This window comes from Mastigoproctus giganteus, chromosome 5, assembly GCF_048544385.1.
Source record: "Mastigoproctus giganteus isolate SK-2022 chromosome 5, ASM4854438v1, whole genome shotgun sequence".
Taxonomy (NCBI): domain Eukaryota; kingdom Metazoa; phylum Arthropoda; class Arachnida; order Uropygi; family Thelyphonidae; genus Mastigoproctus; species Mastigoproctus giganteus.
The window spans coordinates 175805125-175828388 of record NC_143579.1 but is presented as its reverse complement, the minus strand read 5'-3'; the positions used below and the strand labels follow the sequence as shown (position 1 = coordinate 175828388).

The 23264-nt window shown below is 38.4% G+C and overlaps 1 protein-coding gene across 1 annotated transcript in view; it reads right to left on the bottom strand.

Annotated features, from left to right (window-relative positions):
* LOC150085866 (matrix metalloproteinase-2-like) overlaps positions 1 to 23264 on the bottom strand; it is a 426755-nt gene that overhangs the window by 157436 nt on the left and 246055 nt on the right. The window contains exon 3 of the mRNA XM_090373545.1: positions 6956 to 7245. Coding sequence (XP_090229671.1) covers positions 6956 to 7245 — 290 coding nt within the window. The remainder of the gene's footprint in view (positions 1 to 6955; positions 7246 to 23264) is intronic.

Genomic DNA, 23264 nt, shown 5'->3' with positions numbered 1-23264 from the left:
CAAAACTACTCAGTTGACTCAGACCTCTAAAATTTGGGGCTTTCCTCTCTCATCAAGAATAGTTCAGCCAGTGAAATATGAATCTCTCTCAACAATCATAATTTTTAATGGAGATTTGGATGCGACTGTGATAAATGGCCTTTGCTCTAAATATGAAACTTGTATCTTGGTTATTCAAAATGAGTTTGAACTGTATGTAATCTCATTTTATTGTCCTCCTACCCAGGATTTCAATCTTTCAGTAGAATACATTGAACATGTACTAAATCTTGTGGGTCCTAACAACGTTCTAATAGCTCAGGATATTAATGCTAAATTAGATTTCTGGTTTAGTTCTACCTCAGATTAGCGGAACAGACTCCTTGAAGAAATTATAATCAATCACAATCTAAAAATCATGAATAGACCATAGCCTTTAACTACCTTTGCAAGCCATGCTGGGAGACAAATATTGACATCACCTTAGTTAACTCTCCATTCTCTGCAGACGTTTCAGACTGGACGGTTCAAGCAGACTGGTGTACAGTGATCACAGGGCCATCTCTTTTTTGATAATGCGAAGATCTGCAACCACACCTACTTATATTCAGCCAGAGTTAATTAGATTCTCAACCAGAAATATAGATTGGAGTGCTTTTGACACAGCAATAAATACAGCTTTTCCTGATTCATCTGAGGCCAACCATATTTTCTGCCAGTAAATTAGCTCAAAAATTTGAGCAATAATTACTCATGGCATCCTTCAAATCAACCAGGAAAAATAAGATATCTACAAGAACTTGCTCTTGGTGGTCCCAAGAGCTTTCTGTTCTCAGAAACCAGGTTCATGCTGCACGCATGCGATATCAACGTCGAAGACACTGGCCAGAGGCTGATGTAGATGGCTTTTATGCCGAATATATCAGACTCAAGTGAAGTTATACAAAGGCTATAGCACAGCATAAAAGGGAAACATGGATTGGGTTCGTTACAAACTCTGGTAATGCTAACACATGGGGTCTTTTGTATAAGATCTCAAGAGATAAAGTAATCACACCTGAGATTTTTTGGTTCGGTGAGTATTGGGACGGTGGAAACTAAATTGGACTCAAATGATCAAGGTTTTCCTTGACAGTTTATTTCTGAAGGACGACTTATCGCAAGATTCTGTGGATCGTAAAAAGATTCGGAGAGAAAATGAGAATTATGAATCTTCTGACATGGCAGAACCATTTCCCTTTGACGAGCTGACCTCAGTGGCTAAAAACATCAATCCCAGAAAGTGCCCAGACCTGGATCTTTTGGAAAAAGTCTTTGTTCTAAGATTTTTGCAACTGAAACCGCTTGTATTACTTCAGCTTTCCAACTCTTGTTTAACTGAGGGATTAATAATTGATCAAAAAGCCTGGGAAACCTCCACTTCATCCCAGATCTTATAGACCAATTTCTCTGCTTCCTAATATCAGAAAAAAATTTAGAAAGATTAATAGCTATTCAGTTAAATCAAATCCTAAAAGAAAGGAACATGATCTCTCCCCATCAATATGCTTTCTGTCATGGAAGCTCCTGCGAAGATGCACTGGTGAATTTTGTTTTTCACGTAGAAAATGCGGACAGCAAATACACTCTGTGGCCATCTTCGTGAACTTCGAGGGGGCTTTTGATTCCCTTTGGTGGGGGTGCACCTTCGAACGTCTGCATCAGGCAAAATGTCCTCTCCATTTGTATCTTTTAATAAAAATTACTTTAATGAATGGGTTGTTCTGGTCAAGTCAAAATTCTCTCAGGTTTGCAAGCAAGTGTATCGGGGATGCGCGCAAGGCTCCATTCTGGGACCACTATTTTGGAACCTAGTCCTTCAGGACTGGATATCTTAATCTTTTCAATATGCAAAAATTATTGCTTATGAGGACGATTTAACAATCTTACTTCCTGGTACTACAAGAGCAATCTTAGAACAGTCTGCAAATAGTATTCTTCGACATCTTTCAAATGAGCTAGTTATCAATGCACTTTCAAATGAGCTAGTTATCAATGGCAGCACTCATTTTATCCAAGGAAGCCGACCGTTCCTTTTCTCAGGGACCGCTTTAGACACAATATTGGAAGTGTCTTCTACAAACTATATATATTCTGCCTGTCTGTAATCTAATCGGATTACAATTAGGGCAGGGCCAATCTTAGGCCTGGACGAATTCAGAAATGGTGTTTGGCTGCCATTACTCAATACATTAATTGAACTTGACCTCATTTAGGAGCTTTAATCACTTTTCTACACTGCTTTGCTGGGATTATTTCGCACTTAACACTTTTTATAAAAGAGCAGCTTATAAGAGTGTCATAGAAAACTTCCACCAAACCATGACTGTGATAGCTGCGATGACTTCTTTCTTCTTGTGAGTGAATCGAGAAGCTTTCCGAGAACTGCGAGTATAGATTCAACCATTTTGTTTCCAATGTTCTCAATCCGAAAGAGGGATACTGAAGTACGCATTGTCCGCGTATCTGACAAGAACTTTAGCTGCATTATTTTTCTCGGAACATCTGAATTTCCCTAACACAGCGGTTCCCAACTGGGGGTTCGTACTAACATTTTTGTAATGGCGTCTGCTTAGATTTACATAGGTATATTTTTATAAACTAAAAATAGTTTAATATTAATTTATGCGGTTCTGTTCAAAATTTATAACGCCCTTATATAGCGAGTATGCGCGACAGGATGTTAGTGGGGGAGTTGGGTACGAACGTGCCGATATGTAGCGCACCGGTCAGTCATGTGTCAGACAAAATTTAGTGGTTCGCAATATAAATATGTTGAAAGGGGTTCGGGATAAAAATATTACGTTGAAAGGGGTTCGCGAGTCAAAAAAGGTTGGGAACCGAAGTCAGTCGGCGTACTACCCGTTTCTGCAAATATTCTTCTTTCTTTCATCTGATTTAAATAAGATCTTTATTGTACAGTTCACCGGTACACGCAGGTACCACGACCATATAATACTCTTCACGGCACCATGCCAGGGGTTAACAAGCGGCAGAGATAATAAAGGAATTGTAAAGATTAATTATAGGCAAATTATATAAAAAAAAAAAGTACTCATAGCAGATAACATTGATTTGAAAGGAAAACTAATGCAAAATAACAAAAATAACAAATTGTGATAACAAAAGATTTTCCTCGAGTCCAGTTTTCTGAGAATCTCTTGTCCCGCCATAACGATCTGAGATCAGTTGGTAGTTCTGGAGACCACGTGCAGATCTAGGATAATCCGTCTATACTTTTTATCATCTATGATTGTAAATAAGTCAGCATCCAGGGATTGAACCAGACGGAGCTTCTGATAAGGGAGGAACCGATCTTTCAAATGTAGTCTAGAAGGAAGAGCAAGAAGCTTGGGAATGGAGCGGAGACCTGGTTGGGGAATCCGCCAGCACACGGTGTCCCAAACGTTGGGTGCTGAGACTCTCCCGGCAATAATTTTTATCAGCTAAAACATGCTTGTGACTGAGCCCAGTTTCTCTGGTCACTATCTTCTGCTTTCAAAGTGAATTTCGACGAATTCTTCTGAACAGCTTTCACTGTTTTATAGAACCCAAAGGGTAGTAGAACGACCAGCTCTTGCATGTCTTGTATTTTTCCTAATAAACTTAAGCCAAACTAAAAATTCTATCCCCCCCTTCAGCAATATTCTCTCTCACAATCATTCCTTACTCTTTGACAAACTAAGCTTCCCACGCCGGCTCTTTCTCCCTTTCCGCGGAGGCTGGACTAGAGGTATGGTAGTTTGGCACTGATTCCTTGGAGATATATATATGTGTTCCCTATGTCTACGGTGGGGCCCCTAGGTGTATGCCTATCTCCACCTAAGTCTCTGTGAAGGAATACAGAACCTCTGTAAAACGGGCCTGACACAATATCAATATATGTTTGTGAATGTATTAGTGTGTGCACTGTAGTATGTGTTGTTTATGTCAGGCCACTTTTCCACCAGGGAGCAGACGATTCCTGGTAATCGTTCGGCGGCACGTGGAGCCGGGCCTGTTCCAGTAGTCTGTGCTGAAGCACAAGATTCCGCATCCACCGGTGGGTGTACCATACCAGTGGATGCCAGCAATCCTGAGTACCAGCAAAAAAAAAAAAAATAAAAATAATAATAATAATAAATAATAAAATAAATAAAAATAATTAAAAAAACAATTATTAATAAATAAATAAAAATAAATAAAACTCCCAAACTATATGTTAAAAAATTAATGAAAAAAACCCCAAACTATCGGTGAGAGAAAAAAAACTAAAAAAAAAAAAATTAAGAGACATTATTGAGTGGCTCTCAGCAATTGTCTTCTTTTCCTGAAGACATTAAGGCAGGCAAATATGTTGAAAAGCATTAAATTTATTTCTATCTGAGACAAAAAGGTATAATTCGCTTACATTACTTATTAAAACTGTTTGAAACAACAGACATCTTTTCAATATACAAGTTGCAATACCCAACTGAAACAGTTTCGCATTTAATGATCCATGATCTGTCAATACGAAAGAAGCTGGGAAAAACCAAGCTAATTTTTTTTTTTAATGACATATAGTGAACATCTGGCAAAAAAATATTTAGTGACGGCTTCTATAGGCGTAAGTTAACAGATGTATTAGAAGTTATTCCCATAAAGCTAACTTCCCTACTCTTCTTTAAGTGATACACAATCCCTCTATATATCACATTCAAATCCAGGGGTAACACTCCAGCTTTCACCTGAAGAACATTGTCGAAACCGTCCTACATACTTGACTAATTGCCAATAACATCACCCTCTGTATGGAATTGAATTTATTTTTAATTCAAATACCAGCAGAATACGAAACAATTGGCAGGAAAACAGCAATCTCAACTCGACAATCGTTATCACACTGTGGTCATGTTGTACCAGTCTGGCAACTATACTTTCTTAAAATAGCAATTTCTCAGGAATAAACATACACTCTACCGTCAACATTTCACCTGAAAACGATATATAACAACCAGAATGATATTATATTATCAAGACAATTCTACCTCGATTAACCGAAGTTACGCTCGATATTTCGCGAAGCATGAAAAGACAACCACTCAGCACGCCCTCTTACCACATTTAAATAAAATAAATTTTCTGTTTATACTCCGGGACGACCACACGGTCAGAGGAGTTTACAAGACAGAGAGAGAATACAACAAACAACACCGTATTCAATAGTCACGGGCTTGAACCCCGGTCACTCAAGGCACGTGTACTTATGCACCCGAGCCCGACCACTCGGCTACAGTTTTGCCGAACAGTATCCGATTGAGCACGGACTGAGAAGGAATACTTTACCCTTTTCCTGGATGGGCTTTTAGGATACTAATTCACAAACTTAATAAAATAATCTCATTCCTTGGATAGTCTTATAATAGCCGATGAACAATATGATAACTCATGTTCCATAATTTTTTTGTTATTTAATTTAATTTGAACGCGTATATACGTCTACAAATTTAATACAGGATATACATATTCTGTAAATAATATATACTGTATATATATTATTTCACAAGTCAGATGTTTCGCTCATTTCTTTTCGCTGTGCGAAATATTCGATGTGTTCAGCAGAGTCGTGCAGAAAGGGGGTATGCAAAACACCCAGGCATCTACACACAAAAGAACCCCTCCCCCCCGAAACGTTTGAAGTGGTTACAACATAGCTGTAACAAAAGGTACAGCCCAAAGCTAATCAGCACTAGGACTCAAAGATACTACTGCATGATATCTTCCTTTGTTAAGGATAAAAATAGAGGTCCATTCAAAAATATATATTTGTGCCTTCTTGAATGGGCGTCTACTCTGCTCCTTAATAATTACACCATATCATACCAAATCGTTCGGCACCTTACCTTTTGGGTGCTAGAGCGAACCTAGCACTCCTGGTACACAGCTTATATTTCCAAACCAGTTAAGTATTGCAGTGAGTGTATTTTATTTTCCAATCACTGCGTTTAATTTTCTGTGCCAGTCTGTATGATATGGAATAATTAGCAGTGGACTGAACGAACAATGGCATGGTCCAGTCCGGTCCATTTCGAGCCCTGACAGATCTGTTGGTAAGTACACTGTTTAGAAACCAGGTGTTTTTTTTTTTTTTTTTTGCGTGGTTTCCAAACTCAGAATCACGTGACACTTCAAGTGACACACAAGAGAGCCAAAATAAAGAGCCTAACCACCTGAGAGGAGATGAGATAATCTTCTGTAAAACAGAAGTCAGGAATTTTTCTTTTAGCGAAAGAGTGGTTGATTGTTGGAATAAACTCCCACCCACTCTTGTGGAGGTTGGAATTTTATCAAAATTCAGGGAAGGAGGGAGGGATTGCACAAATACTTGAAAGAAACTGGTAAATGTAGTGATGGAAGGTGAAATTAGTCACTGTCAGTTTTTTTTTTTTGTTGTTATTTTCCCGGCTTTTTATTTATTATTTTTTTTTTTTATCGATGTAACATAATCTTGCTTCTTTATCAATACTAACTACTGTACAAAGAAGAGGTAATATCACTTGGATATAATAAATGCATTTGCATGCCATTCACTGATACTTGGAGGGCATTCATTTGAAGAGAGAGAGAAAATAGGAAAGTTAACTATATAACCTATATACTATCATGTAAAAACGGAGATAGTGTGAACAGTATTGACATCAACAGCCGCGAAAACTTCCATGTTTACAAGTAAATAGTTCGAGGGTATCAATATGAAACCCGAGATATATAATAATCATCTTGGAAAGGAACTACCGTCCGCAGACCAAAAACTCAGACTTATTTCTTAAGCTTATCTTCAAAAACAATTTTTTATTTTATTTATTTTTGAATCCATTAGTGTTAAAATTTCGGAGAGCATTGATGACTGCCTGAAATTCAAAACCGCATTTTAAAAAATTGAGAAAAGAACAATAATACACAGGAAAGTTCTTACCGTCAGTTCCGGGTGGAGGTTCTCCAGGAAACCAGATTTCTTCTGCATCGAAATGGGCATCACCACCAATATCTTCTCCGGGGAAGAAGGCGTGAGCCAGTACCGATCCCTGACCGTCAAATGGATAGCCATCGCCATGGTATCCAGTCAAGAAAGATATCACAATATCAGCCTTTGGGCTGCGATTTTCTCTAAACGTAAGTTTTGAAGCATCGCTCCACACCTGAAGAGCCTTGGAGAGTTGTTGTCGGACCATACCAGGATCGACATTCTTTGCCCAATCCTTCACGCTGCAAATAAACAAACAAAATTTTGGAGAAATCTAAAACAGCACTAGAGCTTACGACGAGTTATCATGATTCACATACCTGCCGTCTCTTAAAAAAAGCATGACTTAGAAAGAGGATCGAAATATAGACGTTTAATCTGAATTCAGAACTACACTAATATTCAAGTTAAGAACAAAAACCAAACGAATTTCGATCTGAAATTACATTTATGCAATGACGTTCATGAGCGACTAAAATGGTGAGTCCATAATCCATTTTAATAAGGCGCGTGACCTCCGCAGGTTTCGATACGGTTTGATATTTATCCATCATGATGAGAAATAGATGACTGTTTGTGCTAAAAGTATAAATTCTCATTCTTGTGAGAATTAACTGAAGGTCAACGAGATTTCCGAGAGCAAGTACAACAATAGGTAGCATGTTCTCCCCCCACCGACCCCGACCCAGAGAGAGCCAACAGCTTCACCAGGCTTATATTCCCCGCCAATTCCTCTTTACTATAACTCAGTGGTTTTCAACCGGGGTGCCGCAACAACATTCTTGGGGGTGCCATGTAATTTGGGTTTAAGTTACTTAAAGTTATTATTATTTATTTATTTTTTTTTTAATTTGTATATTTATTTCATTATAAAAAGGTGTACGATATCCATTGTACCGTATCTTTTTAATTTTGTCGTTATCTATAATTGATCTTTATTTAGTACCTCTATATAAAGAATAAAATTATTATATAGGTATATATTAAAAGGTCGAAAACCACTGTGTTAGGTTTTTCTTTTGGCCTAGAGGTGCCGTGAAAAAATTACTGGGACACTAAGGGCGCCGTGAACCGAGAAAGTTTGGGAACCTCTGCTATAACTCATAGCAGTGGCCCGGGTACCCATACACCAGGGGTCGGCAACCTTTTTGAGTGAAGAGCCATTTTTGATCTAATTAAAAAAAAAAAAGAGAGAGAATCCAAAGAGACGCACTTCAGCTCAAGCTGGGGGGGGGGGATAGTTTTTTTAAGAAATGGAATAGAGTGGGAAGGTGTTTTATTAAAAAATATATATATTCTGAAATATTATTTATTAATAATATTTCTAATTAATGTGACTTTTGCTGCTGAGCGAGTCCCTCAACGTTAGGGAAATATGCCGTAATTTTCATCTTTAAGCATGGTGAGAGACTCGCATTGTTTCTTGATTTATTTTTAATATAGTTCATGTTCGAAAATATTTACCCGCAGAAATTCGTCGAACCAAAAACTGAGAGAAGTCACCTTCAAATATTTTCAAATTTATATACGTGTCCGATAAGCTACACCACGCATCGAACACAATTTGGTCTTGCTTTTTCAACTCATCTATCGGCATCCATTTATGTAGATTTGCAAGTGCAGCCTTTTGCCTCTCCAAATCCTGAATTTCGATTTTAAGGAATTTTAGTCTTGCACTCCACATGCCCTTGATTTTTAAGTCCTCTAACTCCATTTCAAACTTTGCTTCATGTGGGCTAAAAGTTAAAGAGCCGCAGTTACATGCTCAAAGAGCCACATGCGGAGGCTCGCGAGCCGCAGGTTGCCGACCCCTGCCATACACGATGCAGAGCTCGGAGAAACTGAACCGCCTGAGTTTTCTCTCGAAATCCCGGTCTAGAAGTAGGCTGCGACTGGCAGGGCTGGATTAAGGATGAAACAAGCGCCCGGAAATATTGAAATTTGGGGCCCCTTTAATATATACAAAAAACTATTATTTATTATTAGAAATTTTTAGCACTGCAGTACTTTAGAAAATATTTACACTGAAAATGAGTCCCCCGGCCATGGCCGGTTTAGCATTAGCGTTAAGATGGCCCTGGCGACTAGCAGCTCACTTGCTTATAGCATCCCAGGCATGCTACTGGATTTAGGTTTGGGGATCTGGATTGTTTTAATAAGGATAAAAGTTTTCCATTAAAGGAAAACTTTTATCCTTATTGGACTAATTAACCCTGCAAAAGGTTGAAATTGCGGATCACGGTTATCATCTCAAGTTGCAAGAGTACTTCACGGGAACACATGAGGATCGGTACAGCCAATGACTGTGATTCCAGCATACACCATTAAACCACCACCCTCCAAACATTTCTTTCTGCGACGTTAGCGAGAAAGAATATGATTCCCTGTACCTTCCAGACGAAAGCGCGTCAGCAATCCGACCGACTGTACCTCCACTCGCCAGTGAAGAGTACCATGGCTCGTTGCTACTGGGTTCAAACGAAATGTCGTCCACACTAATTGAAATTATCCCTTTTGTGTACAGCGATCAATAGGAAGACAAACAGCTGTTCATCGTGCATAAACATCCCTCTCATGAAGCCTTCTACAAACGACATCCCTGGATAACAGTGGCTATCATTCATTCTATAGCGCACCAACAGTGGCACAAAAAGAGTAAAAAGGCGACACAGAACAAGAGCAAACTCAGGAGCACGGTTTTCAAAAATAAGTGGAGAAATGTCATTAGGAACTGGAGCTTTCTTGGCATTAGGATTATTCAGAATTCTAATATCCTCCACTCAATGCGTCCCATGTTTTGCATGGGACGCGTTGAGTGGAGTGTTATGGGTATGACAAGAGGAGGGTTTACCAAGATCATAAATACAAGAGTTAGAAAAAAAGTACGATGCTAGTATGTTACTAATATCTTTAGCTGATGACGAACCAGAACGATCTGTTTGTAACAGGAGTGGGAGTATAGATTGACAAAAGTTGCAGCCAATAGCTTTGGGAAGATACCAGAATGGTCGACTACCATTTACTTCCAAAATCAAGTTTGGATTGATTAACAACTCTTTTACATTTTTTGAAAGCTTTAGTATAGGCATAAAATCAAGCCAGAGATTTGAATGCAAACCAATTGCGATATGTAACATTCTTGTCTTAAACAGCCATAGCGCATTTAATGGAAAAACAATGTTTAGATAAAGGACGAGGTTTTGAGGTAGAATATGGAATAAAGGATTTCATCCCTACAAGAATAATTTCATTGACACGATATGAGCAAACATTAGGATCAGAAGAAACTATAAATAGTAATCCAACCAAGGAAATCAGAAATAGAATTCAGACAGATTATCCCATTTCGCATTTTTGTAATGCCAAAACTAACACGTTATGTACGTCGTGTCTCAGCATCTCGACTAGCTAGATCTGTGTAATTAGAAAACTGAAGTTAGCTATACTCACCAAAGAAAATTACTCACAGTAAAATCGTTGTTAGGAAAATTACTTCACTCTTAGGATCGGAGTAAGTCGAATTCCAAAGAAAGGAAGGAATTCAAAAAGTTCTAAGTGATTTGTAGAGTTAGAACGATAGAGGGAAACAAATAGATGTGACAGACTGGGATAAAGAAATTTTAAGCCAGAGGAGATCAAAAAGAAGAGATTCCAGATTAGGCAGCCTTTGACAAGGAATGTCAGAGTGAGCATGTATAAACCCGTGTGCGAGTAACACAGTTGGTAGGATCGCCACCCTCCCCACACCAGGTGGAAAAGACCTGAGTTCGAGTCCCTTCGATGACGTAAGGAATTTTCATGGGCCCTTTTCACAACGTGGCTAAGTTAGTCGGTCTCAAGCGAGGGTAGCATGGTTTTTGCTACCCTCGCCTAAGACCGACCCAGAAACTCTGGTTTTTCCTCCAGAAAATAGAAAATCGATCACAGAACACATGCAATTTACAGACAGTATATACGGAGCATTATGGCCTTAGTCGCTGATGCTTCTAAAAATCCCCCAAACTGCTACAAGCACCTTATAATTTCGTTGTATTACTTCGACTATTTATGATGCATTGTGTAGATGAGGTAAAAGTTGAATGGGGACCTGTTGTGATTAATGGAATTTTTGGATATGGCATACTTACAGCAAGAATATACAAAGCTCTTTGATATAACGTGGCCTCGACAGTGCCTCTCGCATACATAATACTCGCACTCTAGTCACTAGCTGGCACGACAGAGAGGCAGCGAAATTATATGCTAGCTGATTCGGATGCCATTAAGTGCTGCCAACGGGTTCATTCCAAATGAACTCAGTGGGTACTCAGTCCACAGAGTACTCAAATCCGCGTTGAGTACTCTGTGGTGTATGCACATTGCAAAGCCAGTCAGTATGAGTTATGTGTGAGTAGTGTGTTGTTTGTGTTGTTTGACTGGGCTCTTAGTTACTGGGAGACTCGATCACCATGGAAGGAGCCTTTCAGCATCCGTCCACCGGCACGAGGAGCCGGGCCAGGAAGGTAAAAGGAACGCCTGACGGGCTCTCTCCCCACTTGCAAAGCAAGAGAGGAGAGAGGCCAAATTAGAGGAACGGAGCGAGTTAGATAGGAAAGGTAAGAAAAAGAGAAGGAAGCAAAGGTAGGCAAAGCGGAATGCTATCCCCAGCAGAGGGCCGAACGGCCAGATGATCCCACGCCTGTCAGTTGACCAGCGTCAGCAGATCCCCTTCGATGAGGATTCATCAAGGGTGGTTACCTAGCAGTCGGCCCGTGCTAGGTAGCCCACCGAGTTCTAGCCCGTTAAAGCTCTAGCTTCGAAATGTAAGGAATATTGGATTTCGCCAAGATGGCCATCATACCTAAAAAAAATACGTAATCCATACGTAATCCATACCCCGTGATAGATGAGATGGGATAAAGAAATTTTAAGCCAGAGGAGATCAAAAAGAGGTAGAATATGTCGGAGCAGACTAAACATGTTTTTTAATATTTCAAACCTCCAGTAAACAAAGCGGTTAATGAGAGTCATCTACCATCTAGGTTACATCGTCTAAAGGTCAATTTTAATTTTTCATTTATTTAAATGTTAACAGAATAGCTATTTGGAAGATTAACCTTTTTTTGCGATAACATTACATCTCCAAAAGTTAATCTACAATATCTCTAATTTGAAACAAATGTTTTTGAACGTATTGCAATATCAGGACAACTCTGGGAAAGTTAAAGTTTATTCTACTGCGAGAATCAAGACCATTACATTAATGAAGAAATTTAAGTCCATCTGACCGCAAAATATACACAGAGACTAAATTAATCTTCCTGCCTCCATATAATTTCAATAAGGCCAAACAGCGTCAGGTATTTTATTTTATTATGATTTAATTATTATCCAAAAGTCTGAAGCGTTTATATAAAAGCTACAGGCTTCTGGTTAATAATTTAATCTACAGGCATATATAAATTGCAATTACAGCAGGGTATCAAATTACGCGAAGATTAGGTTCCTGGTACTCCCGTATAAGTGAGAATTAGTATAAAGTTGGGGTTTCGTTCGCACGTCTGTTCTGCAACCATCCTTCCTCAAGCTGAATTTATGCTCACTCTTGTGTAGTCTGAGTAAGAATGCCATCAGCATTGAGTTTGCTCAATCTATTCAAAGCATTAAACACCTCAAATCAACTCACCTCACAGGTGCCTAGTCTCTAGACGCTGTAGTTTGCAGAACTGAGGCCTTTCTTGGTAAGACTACCCTTTTATTCCTTTCAGTAATCTTGCTACCCTTCTCTGCACCCCTTCAACAGATCAACATCCATCTTAAAATGAGGCCTCCAAACCTGTATGCAGCGCTCAAAATGCGTCATAACCACTTTGTACAATGGACAGTCAACTCCTTACCCCTGCTAGAAAAGTTCCTGTATAATGTATATCATTGACTGATATACAGAAAGCCCCATAAGCTACCCCTGCAACTTGTCTGTGCGCTCAGAGAACTTCACATCTGACTACACAATTACTCCCAGATCTTTTTTCGTTTTCTATTAACATGAGTGACCACACAATTGGTACATTAATCTGGGATTACTGCAACCCATGTGCAGTACCTTGCATTTTTCAATGTTAAACTTGAACTGCCATTTCTCACCCCATCTGCCTAATTTTTCTAGATCATCTTGCAGTAACTTACCTTGATTGTTGTAACTTACCTTTACTGTCGTTAACCACCCTGCCAAATTTGTATCATCTGGAAACTTAGACATTAAGCCTGAAAATGCCATCAATATCATTAATAAATACTGAAAACAACAGCGGACCTAGCACTGAATCCTGGGGTCCTCACTAGTACCATTAGTCCATGAAGCGCAGTCATTAATAACCACTCTGTTCTTCTCCTACTCAACCATCCCTTTATCCACAGCAGTAACTTCACTTTAATGCCACACTGATTCAATCTGTACAGCAGTCTTTATATGCAACAATATCAAAAGCTTTTCTGAAATCCAAGTATATGATAACAAAATTATTTTTTTCTTACAGTTCCTTTGTTACTGCATCACAGTATCCAATCAGATTGGTCGGACAAGACTGCCTCTTAACAAATCCACGCTGTGGCTGCAGTATAATTGCGTTCCTGCAGTCCAGATGGTTCTGCATTACTTCTTTAACCAGTGACTCCATTATTTTCCGTGGAACAGGTCAACAGGTCTGCAATTACTTGATCCCCTTTGTGAATTGGATATACATTCGGAATCTCCGGTCCATAGGGACCTCCCCCGAATCCAAAGATGCTCTCTTATTATAGATAAGGATTTGCTTACCTCCTTTGTTGCCTCCCTGAATATAATTGGTACAATCGGAGGTGCGTCTCATACAAGATGTGCCGTTAGGGGAGACCGTGTTTAGGCTAAAAAAAAAATTTATCGTCCTTGTTAATTCACATGGTATTATTTAGTTCAAGTACCGAATTCTTACTTGTCCGATCCGAAAACCGATACTGCCCATGCCCTCTCATGCGTTGCCGACTGCCATCATACTCGTAAAAAGGAAAAGCTATAACTACGAGTTGGGAACATTCCTATGGATCAGAGAGGTCAGTCACAGTCTGAGACCTTACTCTGTATTAACTTTTATGAATTGCAATTAGAGTCAAGACATTAAAGCTTACGGCATATTTAAAACTATGAATTGACAGACCATTGCACATTTAATCATCGAATTTTTATTCGGTTTAATTTTATGTGCTTTGCGTGGAGATGGCATCATATTAGGACTCCGCTCGTCTCAATCTGAGGCACATTATAAAGGGGAAATTCAAAACAAACTAACTTCCATGTTGCTCATAACGGCGATTTATAACAGCAGCTTACTCCTTCGCCATCCTCTATTTATAGGAACTTGTTGTGGAATTTTTCAATTGGTTTATCACTGCAGTTGCAGTTTCAAATCATTACTTCCTAGGTGGTGACTTCAACATGTCTTTATTCGATTCACAAATCATATGAATTATTTTATTGTTATTATATTTTATGTTTACAAGACTTAGGAATGAGCTTAATTTTATCACCCTTGCAAGATTGAAACAATCATTAGATTGGAGCAAGAAAAAGTCTGCTTCATATTTAAAGTCCTCCGGTTTAACGATGGATGACATATTTTGGAGGTTCGAATAGAGTCATTTAGCATTTGCTTTACAAAGTTATATAAAAGCTCATCTAGTAGAATAAGTCCTTTTACATGTAGTGATAATGAGCAGTGAGTGTTTTCTTCCTCCACCATTATTTTGATCCTAGACATACGTGATATCTTTCTAACTGCTGTAGCCGAATGGTCAAAAGAGAAGCTACAGTAGTACACGTGTTTGAGTTTCCAGCGGTTCTAGCTCTCGTGACTACTAAATTCAGTGAATTCTCTCTGTCTTGTAAACTCCACTGACCCTGTGTGTGGCCGTCCCGGAATATAAGGAGAAAATTATTAGTTAGGAAAACTCTTTTATTATTTTTTCCTTGAAATGGCGTTGACCTCTATTGTGCATCTTCATCACTAGCAGGCAACTACATAACACTTCCTGTAAAATTACTTTGCTTAATTACATTTCTTCTCCCGAGAAAGAAAGAAAGACTACTGGATTTTACCTTTTTAAAAACTAAACAGGTTTTAAAGAGTTAATCTGGTGATCTTTCTTTCTTTAATCTGTTTAAAACCTTCCCTTGGAAACATCTGTATTGTTAACTGAAGAAGATTCAAACGTAGAAAAGATTCAAAGACGCTATTCACATCAGAAAACATAAGTATATTTAATTAACATTTTTAATACAGTATATTTAAGAAAAGTGCACTGTCATTATTTTTATTTAGGTTACTGTTGCTCAATGTTAATGGATTTGCAGTTCAAATTGGGTTTAAAGCTGATTTATACAGACATCAATGATTTGGTCTGTTTCAGCCTGCCGCTTAACTTCCGCCACAAACGGACCTTCTATTACGATGGTAACTACTGCCACTTCCTTTAAACTTATCGAATTCCTTACTAGCCTCTAACAATTTCCTGCAGCCCTAATACCTTTCCCTCGTACCCGCATCTATGCCGCACGTGCGAATAACATCCGGTGAACATAATGAACATCAGAAGTTTGCACCCTGGTGAATATGCAGATTTTACCCACCCACTACCCTTGCCCGACCAATGGGATATTTTTGCTGACCTACTGATTTCCGGTGTAAGTGGCCGATAGGCTCTTGAACTTGTAATTTTCTTTCTCGCACTTTAACACAGAAATTCATTTCATTTCTTTAATTTGTGGCGTACCTAGAAATCTGTACTGGGATGGTTACGAAAATAAAAATTCAATGAAGAAACTAATTTAGTAAGAGTCTCGATTAAAAAATGGAGCCAAGACTTTAATAAACAGTGGCACTGGATGGGGGAAGGGGATAATAAAAAATGTCTTGAGGGTAGATGGGCCGCATATACCACCAGAAATCCAAAGAAGAGCTCAAACATTCAGCCACGTTTGAAAATGGAATATATATATATATATATATATATATATATATATATATATATATGTGCGGGTGTAAATAAAATACTAAAAATAAGAATGGAAATACGGTATATTAAAACAGAATTGAAATATATTAATATACAGTAGTCATTAAGGCCCTTTCCTCCAATTCCTTATTCCGAAAAGTCTTTCTTTCAAGTCTAACATTCACATATTGGACTTGAAACAATTCGTCGCAATCCGACTAAAAATGAAGTCGTGTTTTATGCTGTGTTGGTCCAACACGACATAAAAATATTCATTAGAAGTAATACGACTTAACCATGTGAACGGACCAAGTCCGCATCAACAAAACATAACCCATACCATGGTACCAATTCTAGCCGCTTGAGTCATGGACACAAGCCAGTCTTGGATGCATGGCGTCATGAGGTTCACACCACATCTTCACCAGACCATTGGTACTTTTTGACAGTCAAATCCCAGATTCTTCAACTCCCATCATATAAATCGGTTGGAAATAGGTCGTTCTCTGCCTAAACCGCATTTTTCAATCATTTTCTACACACTGGCCTTCCTATTCTAACGGACAATTCGTTTTGAATTTGTGGTCTCGTTCTTGGAGTACCGACATTTCTTCCTTTTAGAGCTGCATTTTCCATTCGTCTTTCATCGTTTACTTTTGAGACCGTTCCTTTCAAACACACCAATGATTTATTTCATTTTTTTTTTTTTTTTTTATCTATTGTGGCTCCTGTTAAACGTGCTCCAACAATAACATCTCTCCGAAAGTCGGCAAGATCACTTGTCTTCCCTCTGACCGGATCATCTTAAGAAGTCCCAGGAAAGCGTCGAGTATTTATCTGATACCATGGAACTTGTCATCATACCATGTGACAACTTGCCTTTGCATATCGTACATTGCCTGTTGACCCCAACTGCAAAACATTTCTTTTTTTTTTTTTTTTGAAAGAATTTTTTGAAAAATCCCTTATCAGGAATTTTTATTCTCAAGCCACACTCTAGGCAGTTGCTCGATATTGTCAATATTCAAGGAATTATAGCCTCAGTTCTTTTTAATAGTCTCTGCACTTACAGAGCTAAAATCACATTGCTAGTCCAGGAGAAAAGAACCGAGACTTATTCCTTGAAAATTGAGACATAATTCCAACAAGTGGAAATTTTGTCCTCTTTCCATAATTAATTTCTTCAGAATTTAATTGAAATGCAAATTAATTAATAATAAAATTAATTATTATTAATTTTATTATTTGATTATTAATTAATAAATTATAGTTAATTCCTTAAGCATTCCGAAAAGGAAGTTATCACAATGCTTCAAGTAGCCTTTTTCCTGAGAGGCCGTTAAAGAATATCAGAAAAGTAGCCAATTTTTATTTAGTTATTGGGAAGTATTTTAACTAAATTTTTATTTAGTTAAAATACGTGTAAAAGTGTCTTTATTGAATCTTTCTTAGTAGTACTCCACGTAATGTCCTTCCCACCAGTCCTAGATGTTTGGAGAGGTGATGATCCCCCACCGGAACCTTGACGGAAAATGTGTCTCCTTCAAACACCATGCTGACGAATTGGGTACATGGAAACAGTCAGTGGCGGTAACAGGTAAAGGATTAAGGGAGCTATAACTCCCCTTATGATTAAAATAACGTAATTTTTTTTCTGTTACACGATGATTAAAGCTTAATGATTCCCTAAAACACTGCTTTATCGCCCTCTTTAGAAAATCCTGGATGGGACACTGCTTGAAAGTGACCAACCAGACAGCAATATTCTCACCACAGTAAGAACTTAAAAGTTTGTTGTGTGTGTATGGAGATAACAGATATTGCGTTTACTTTAGAGATATCATTCTACAATGCAGTTTATGCTTGTAGAAAGACACATGTAAAAGTTTTACATATGCTCCAGTACTCAAATTGGAGCATACATAAAACTTTTGAATATTTTCGAAAGCATTTTTGGAAAATTTAACAACCAGAACGTTTTAGGGTTAATTTTAAAAAGGTGCGTTTTCTGATTTTAATTTCAAATGTGGCATTACTAACACTGCTACATTTTGCTATTGCTGCCACTACTACAGCCTTTCGGTCTAATTAACCGGTTGATATACTGGATAATTGCACCATTATTCAGTGTGTGTGTGTGTGTCGATTCGGAGTAAAACGATGAAGCTCCCATAGTTTTATGTGTGTATGTGTAATTAACAAGTTATGCATATGAAAACGATGACAGATGGTCAATGTAACTACCTACGATACCAAGCCAGACAGACAAGAAAAAAAAATGTACCCAGTGACAACTTCTATTAGATAAAGTTTCGTTTCTAGTCAATGCGGAACGCATAAGTTTGGTTATTCATCTCTGTAACGCTTCAGGTTGCTTCCTTCTAACTGTTATTTAAACAAACAGAAAATGTGGGGAAAAGTTCATAAAAAATAACTTTCATGATAAAAAGAAGCAACTGTAAAATAAATGAGTGGTAAGTGAGAAAGATTTAATAAAGACGCTTTTCCACATGAAGTATTTTAATTAGTTTATTGGTAAACTAAATAAAATTGACTTCGTTTCCGATTTCAATGTCAAAATTCGTCTTGAGGCCTTTGATTTTGAGGCTATTTATTCCTACAAAATTTTGTGTATTTGGATTTATATTTCGACCTTTGCGGGGGAGGAGCAAAATGCATAATAAATTTAGTGCTCCAGTGGGAACAAGCCCATTGGAAAGTAGGAGTCCCCCTAGATTTTCTTCCTCCTCTAAATCTACCATCATCTGGCTCATATCCGAATCTTGAAAAGAAAGAGAGAGAGAGAGTTTTAAAGCCCCTGTATGATGGGTGAAGCTCTTCTTGAGTCGCCTTCTCGACCACTTTGAAGAAGGAAGGAAATATTGGCCAGCAACAAAATTTTGTTGCTGGATAGGGCTTCGGCGAATCGGTCATGATCCTTATAAGGCTGAAGTTTTCTTTCTGGGATTGATTTCCATTGCTTATCGGTCAGACTGGAAGTGACTGGCATTAATTCGTTAATATTTGCAAGAATATAAACGAATGTTATTAAAAACGTTTGGCAGGTGTTTTTAATGACATTCGGCTGATCTCATCATCCACTACAGGAAAATCTCTGAAATCGTTTAAGACTTCTTCATATTTCCCCGATTCGGCATTAAGGGTGGGTTATCTGAGTTCATTAATCGATTCCTCTATGATGGCCAATGCATGTGCAATGACATATTTCTTACATGCGAAATACGCATGTAAGAAATATGCAAGCATGAACGCTCTTGAATGCTCGATTATACTCTGATTCATGGGTTGAAGGAGTGAAGTGACGTTGGGAGGTCTTTAATATTAACAGTTAAAATCAACACATTTACTGTTAGCAGCCACTATTATATACCCTGTATGTGATACACTGCTATATTAAGCAATATAGCAATATGCAAAACTAGAACGCAATCGCTAATTTTTCGGGAAACTGAATGCAATATGGCTACACGCTAATAAAGTTTAACAAGAAAGAAGTGATGGCGTGGCGATAGCGATTGCTGATACACATGCTGTACATACGCGAGAGGCAGAAGAGATGTCCTGCCATTACAGGAAGAAGTTGTCTTCGAATTGATTTTAATAAAATAAAAAATAACGATATAAGATGGAGAGCAAGGGCAATTTTAATTTTGTCGACCATAGGCTGGGTGGGCCCCGACTCGCCAATACCCAAGCCAATTGCCTCGCAAATTAATGTAAAGTCGTGAGCACTCTAGCATCACAAATTTTGCCGAAACGGGACTATTGCATATAATTATTCAGTAAGAATATATTATCATAAACCATATTTAGCGATCACTCATTATCGAAACACAATTAGATTCTGGTGAATATTCTATAGCCTGTATAAAGAGATGTGAACAAAAGGTTTCCGGATTAGATTTTGAAAAATGCGTGTATATTGTAACCTACCAGGTATTCCATACTATCATTATGGAATATCTGGGTGTTCCATAATGATACGGGTGTCTTACGGGTGACTTCCAAGGGGAAGTCACCCGTAAGACATTATTAGGTGATTCTTCTGCTGTTTTGAAGTAGTAGTAGTAAAGTAGTAATAATGGCAAATAACACGAAAGAAAGCAAGCAATCAGCATCTGCCAAAAAAAAAAAAAAAAAAAAAAAACCTGCACAATTCGTTCATTCATCCTTCCATCCATACCCTCCAAAAATTTGTCTAGTTCTTCCTTGAATTTGTCAAACATATCCACTTTCACAGTACAGGTGGAAGCCTGTTCCAACAATCAATCACCTGCTGGCTAAAAGCAAATTTACGCACATCTATCGTGCAGCTGTCCTTCCTCAACAGGCAAGTAAGTGATGACGTTTACAAAAAGGAGAAGAATAATCCCAATGCAAATCTCTATAAATGGACATCAAATTAATTGAGTATTGGCCTCTTCGATCCATCAATAGGACTTCAGGACATCCCCCTTACTATCTCTAGGGGTGTATACTACATTCGCTGCATGGAATGACCCCTTGGAAGCAAATCATCACCACTCGCAACATAATTACCTTCTCTAAGCTCATTTCTGGTAAACTAGACGCTTTGAGCATCGATAGCCTCATCACCTTGCCCAAGATTAACAGAAGAATAAGTAATAGGCAAATATCTGTGATCCGACCTGCCCTCAGCCAAATCAGCTCACTCCGTCATATGTTCCCAACAAACACGATTGGACTTCTCATCGACTTAAACATCAACCAGAGGCAAGTTGTGTAGAAATAAATTTTTTGCAGATACCCTACGCTACCTTGCAATTTTATACCTTCATTTCATCATCGTCTTACGTGGCTTCTGTAATTGAGGATCATATGTGCTCCTTCTCCTGTTCCAATCAGCCTACAGCATCCCCGCACTCTGCTTGGACAGACGCTGACTGTATATTGAGTATTTATGTCGAACATAATCTGTCTTTGCCTTGTATCTTTATCTCTGTATCTTTTATATTACCCAATATAGATTTTGTATTGCTGTGTTATGGTTTTGTTTACCCTCCTAGCATTTCATTGCTGTCTAGGGGTAAATGTAACTTTTACTTTATCTGAATTAAATAAAAAAAATAAAATAAAATAAAAAAGTGGAAGAATGCCATTACTATTCAGCTTACTCAATCCATCCAAGGCTTTAAACATCTTAATCAGATGTCCCCGCAAGCGCCTAGTCTCAAGACACTGGAATTTGCAGTTCTACATCCTTTTCTAACAGATATTTCCAGACCTGTATACAATACTCTAGATGCGGCCTAACCATGGCCTTATACAAAGGAATAATCACCTCCATAAACCTGCTAGCAAAGTTTCTGTATATCATTGACAAGACCCCCGTCAGTTATCACAAAGTCGTTTAGCTGTCCTGGAACATAACCCATGAAATTCTCTGAGCAGTGCAGACCTGCACTGCTCAGAGAATTTCATGTTTGACTGCACAATTATCCCCAGATCTTTTTCATTATCTGCCGACCTGAGTGTAGTACCACACAGTTGATAAGTTATTCTGGGGTTACTGCTACCCATATGCAGGACCTTTACATTTGTCAGTGTTAACCTTCTGCTGCTATTTCTCAGCCTATCCTAGATCTTGTAGCAGTAGCTCGCCCTGATTACTGTCCTTGTCCTTGATCACCCTGTTAGACTTTGTGTCATCTGCAAACTTAGACATTAAGCCTGTTATACCTTCATCAATATTATTGATAAATACTGAAAACAAAAATGGTCCCAGCATTGAACCCTGAGGAACTCCACTAATAACATTAGTCCACGAAGAGCAGTGTCAATCGATAACTACTCTGTCTTCTTCCACTTAATCATCCCTTTATCCATAGTAGTAACTTGCCCTTAATGCCTCACTGCCCCGGTTTGTACAGCAGTCATTTATGTGCAACAATATCAAAAGCTCTCGTGAAATCTAAGAATATCATGTAAAAATTATTTTTTGCATCCAGTTCCTTGGTCACTGCATCAGAGTATTACCACCCTTTATGCATCAGAGTACTATCACATGACCGCCCCTTAACAAATCCATGCTGTGATTGCATGCCAGTCCACATGGTCCTGCGTTACTTCTTTAACCAGTGATTCCATTATTTTCCCTGGAACAGATGTTAAGCTAAGAGGTCTGTAATTACTCACGTCGCCTTTTGATCCCCCTTTATGAACTGAAGATACATTCACACATCTCTAGTCCATCAGACCCTCACCTGTATCCAAGGTTGCTCTCATAACTGTGGCAAAGGATTTGCTTACCTCCCTTAATATAATTGGATAGATTCCATTCACTCCAAGTGTTTTTTTATGCCTATCTTCAACAATTTCTCCACCACTTTCCTTTCAATTATCACCAAGTCATTTAGAACCTCGTTAGAGTTTGATCAACTTCTGGCATCCCCTTCCCTAAAGAATTCCTCACTGTGAATGTAGATTCAAAATGCCTATTCAATTTGTTCGCAACCTGAGCAGGATCATCAACATAACCCATAAATATCAAGTGGCCCAATGTGATTTAACCCCTTCCTTCTACCGTTAATATAGGCATAGAAGTCTTCGCCGTTTTTCTTTGAAATCTCTGCCAGAGACTTCTCAAAATCTGCCTTAGCTTGCCTGACTTGATTACAGACTTAATTTACATCTACCACAGGCTTCTGAATCACCTGATAATTAATATCCATCCCATGCACTTCTCTTCTCTGCCACCTGTCTCAATCGTTCGTCTGACATCCATTTAGGTCTAAGCTTTGAATGGTATTCTCGTAAGTATTTCTGAAGTCCCTGTTTTTTGATTCCCTTCACGGCATGTCCTGCGATTTTTCATGGATCGCCGACACGTCATAAAATCTAGATTTTTTTCAGTACAAATTGTGGTTTCGAGAACAAGAAGAAATAAATTAGGTAATTAGATTCGAAGAATACGAAATGTGCTGACAACAACCAGTTTACTCTTGGCCACAAATTTTCACATAATTCAGGCTGAGGTGAGATGGTTTTCTTCACTGTCAAGTGATATTTGATCATGTTTTTGACAATGGAATCGCGAATTAAACTTCTACAAAAAAATTCTACAGGAAGAAGTTAGGTTCGGTGTGTGTGTTATGTGTTGTGTCAAAGGAACAAAAGCTATGAAGAGTCAGTACACTGTGTTTGTATTCTTCGGTCGGTTTGCTGTTTACTGGAAAATAAAATCCGAATTTGCGGGAGGCAAAAAAGAGAAGCC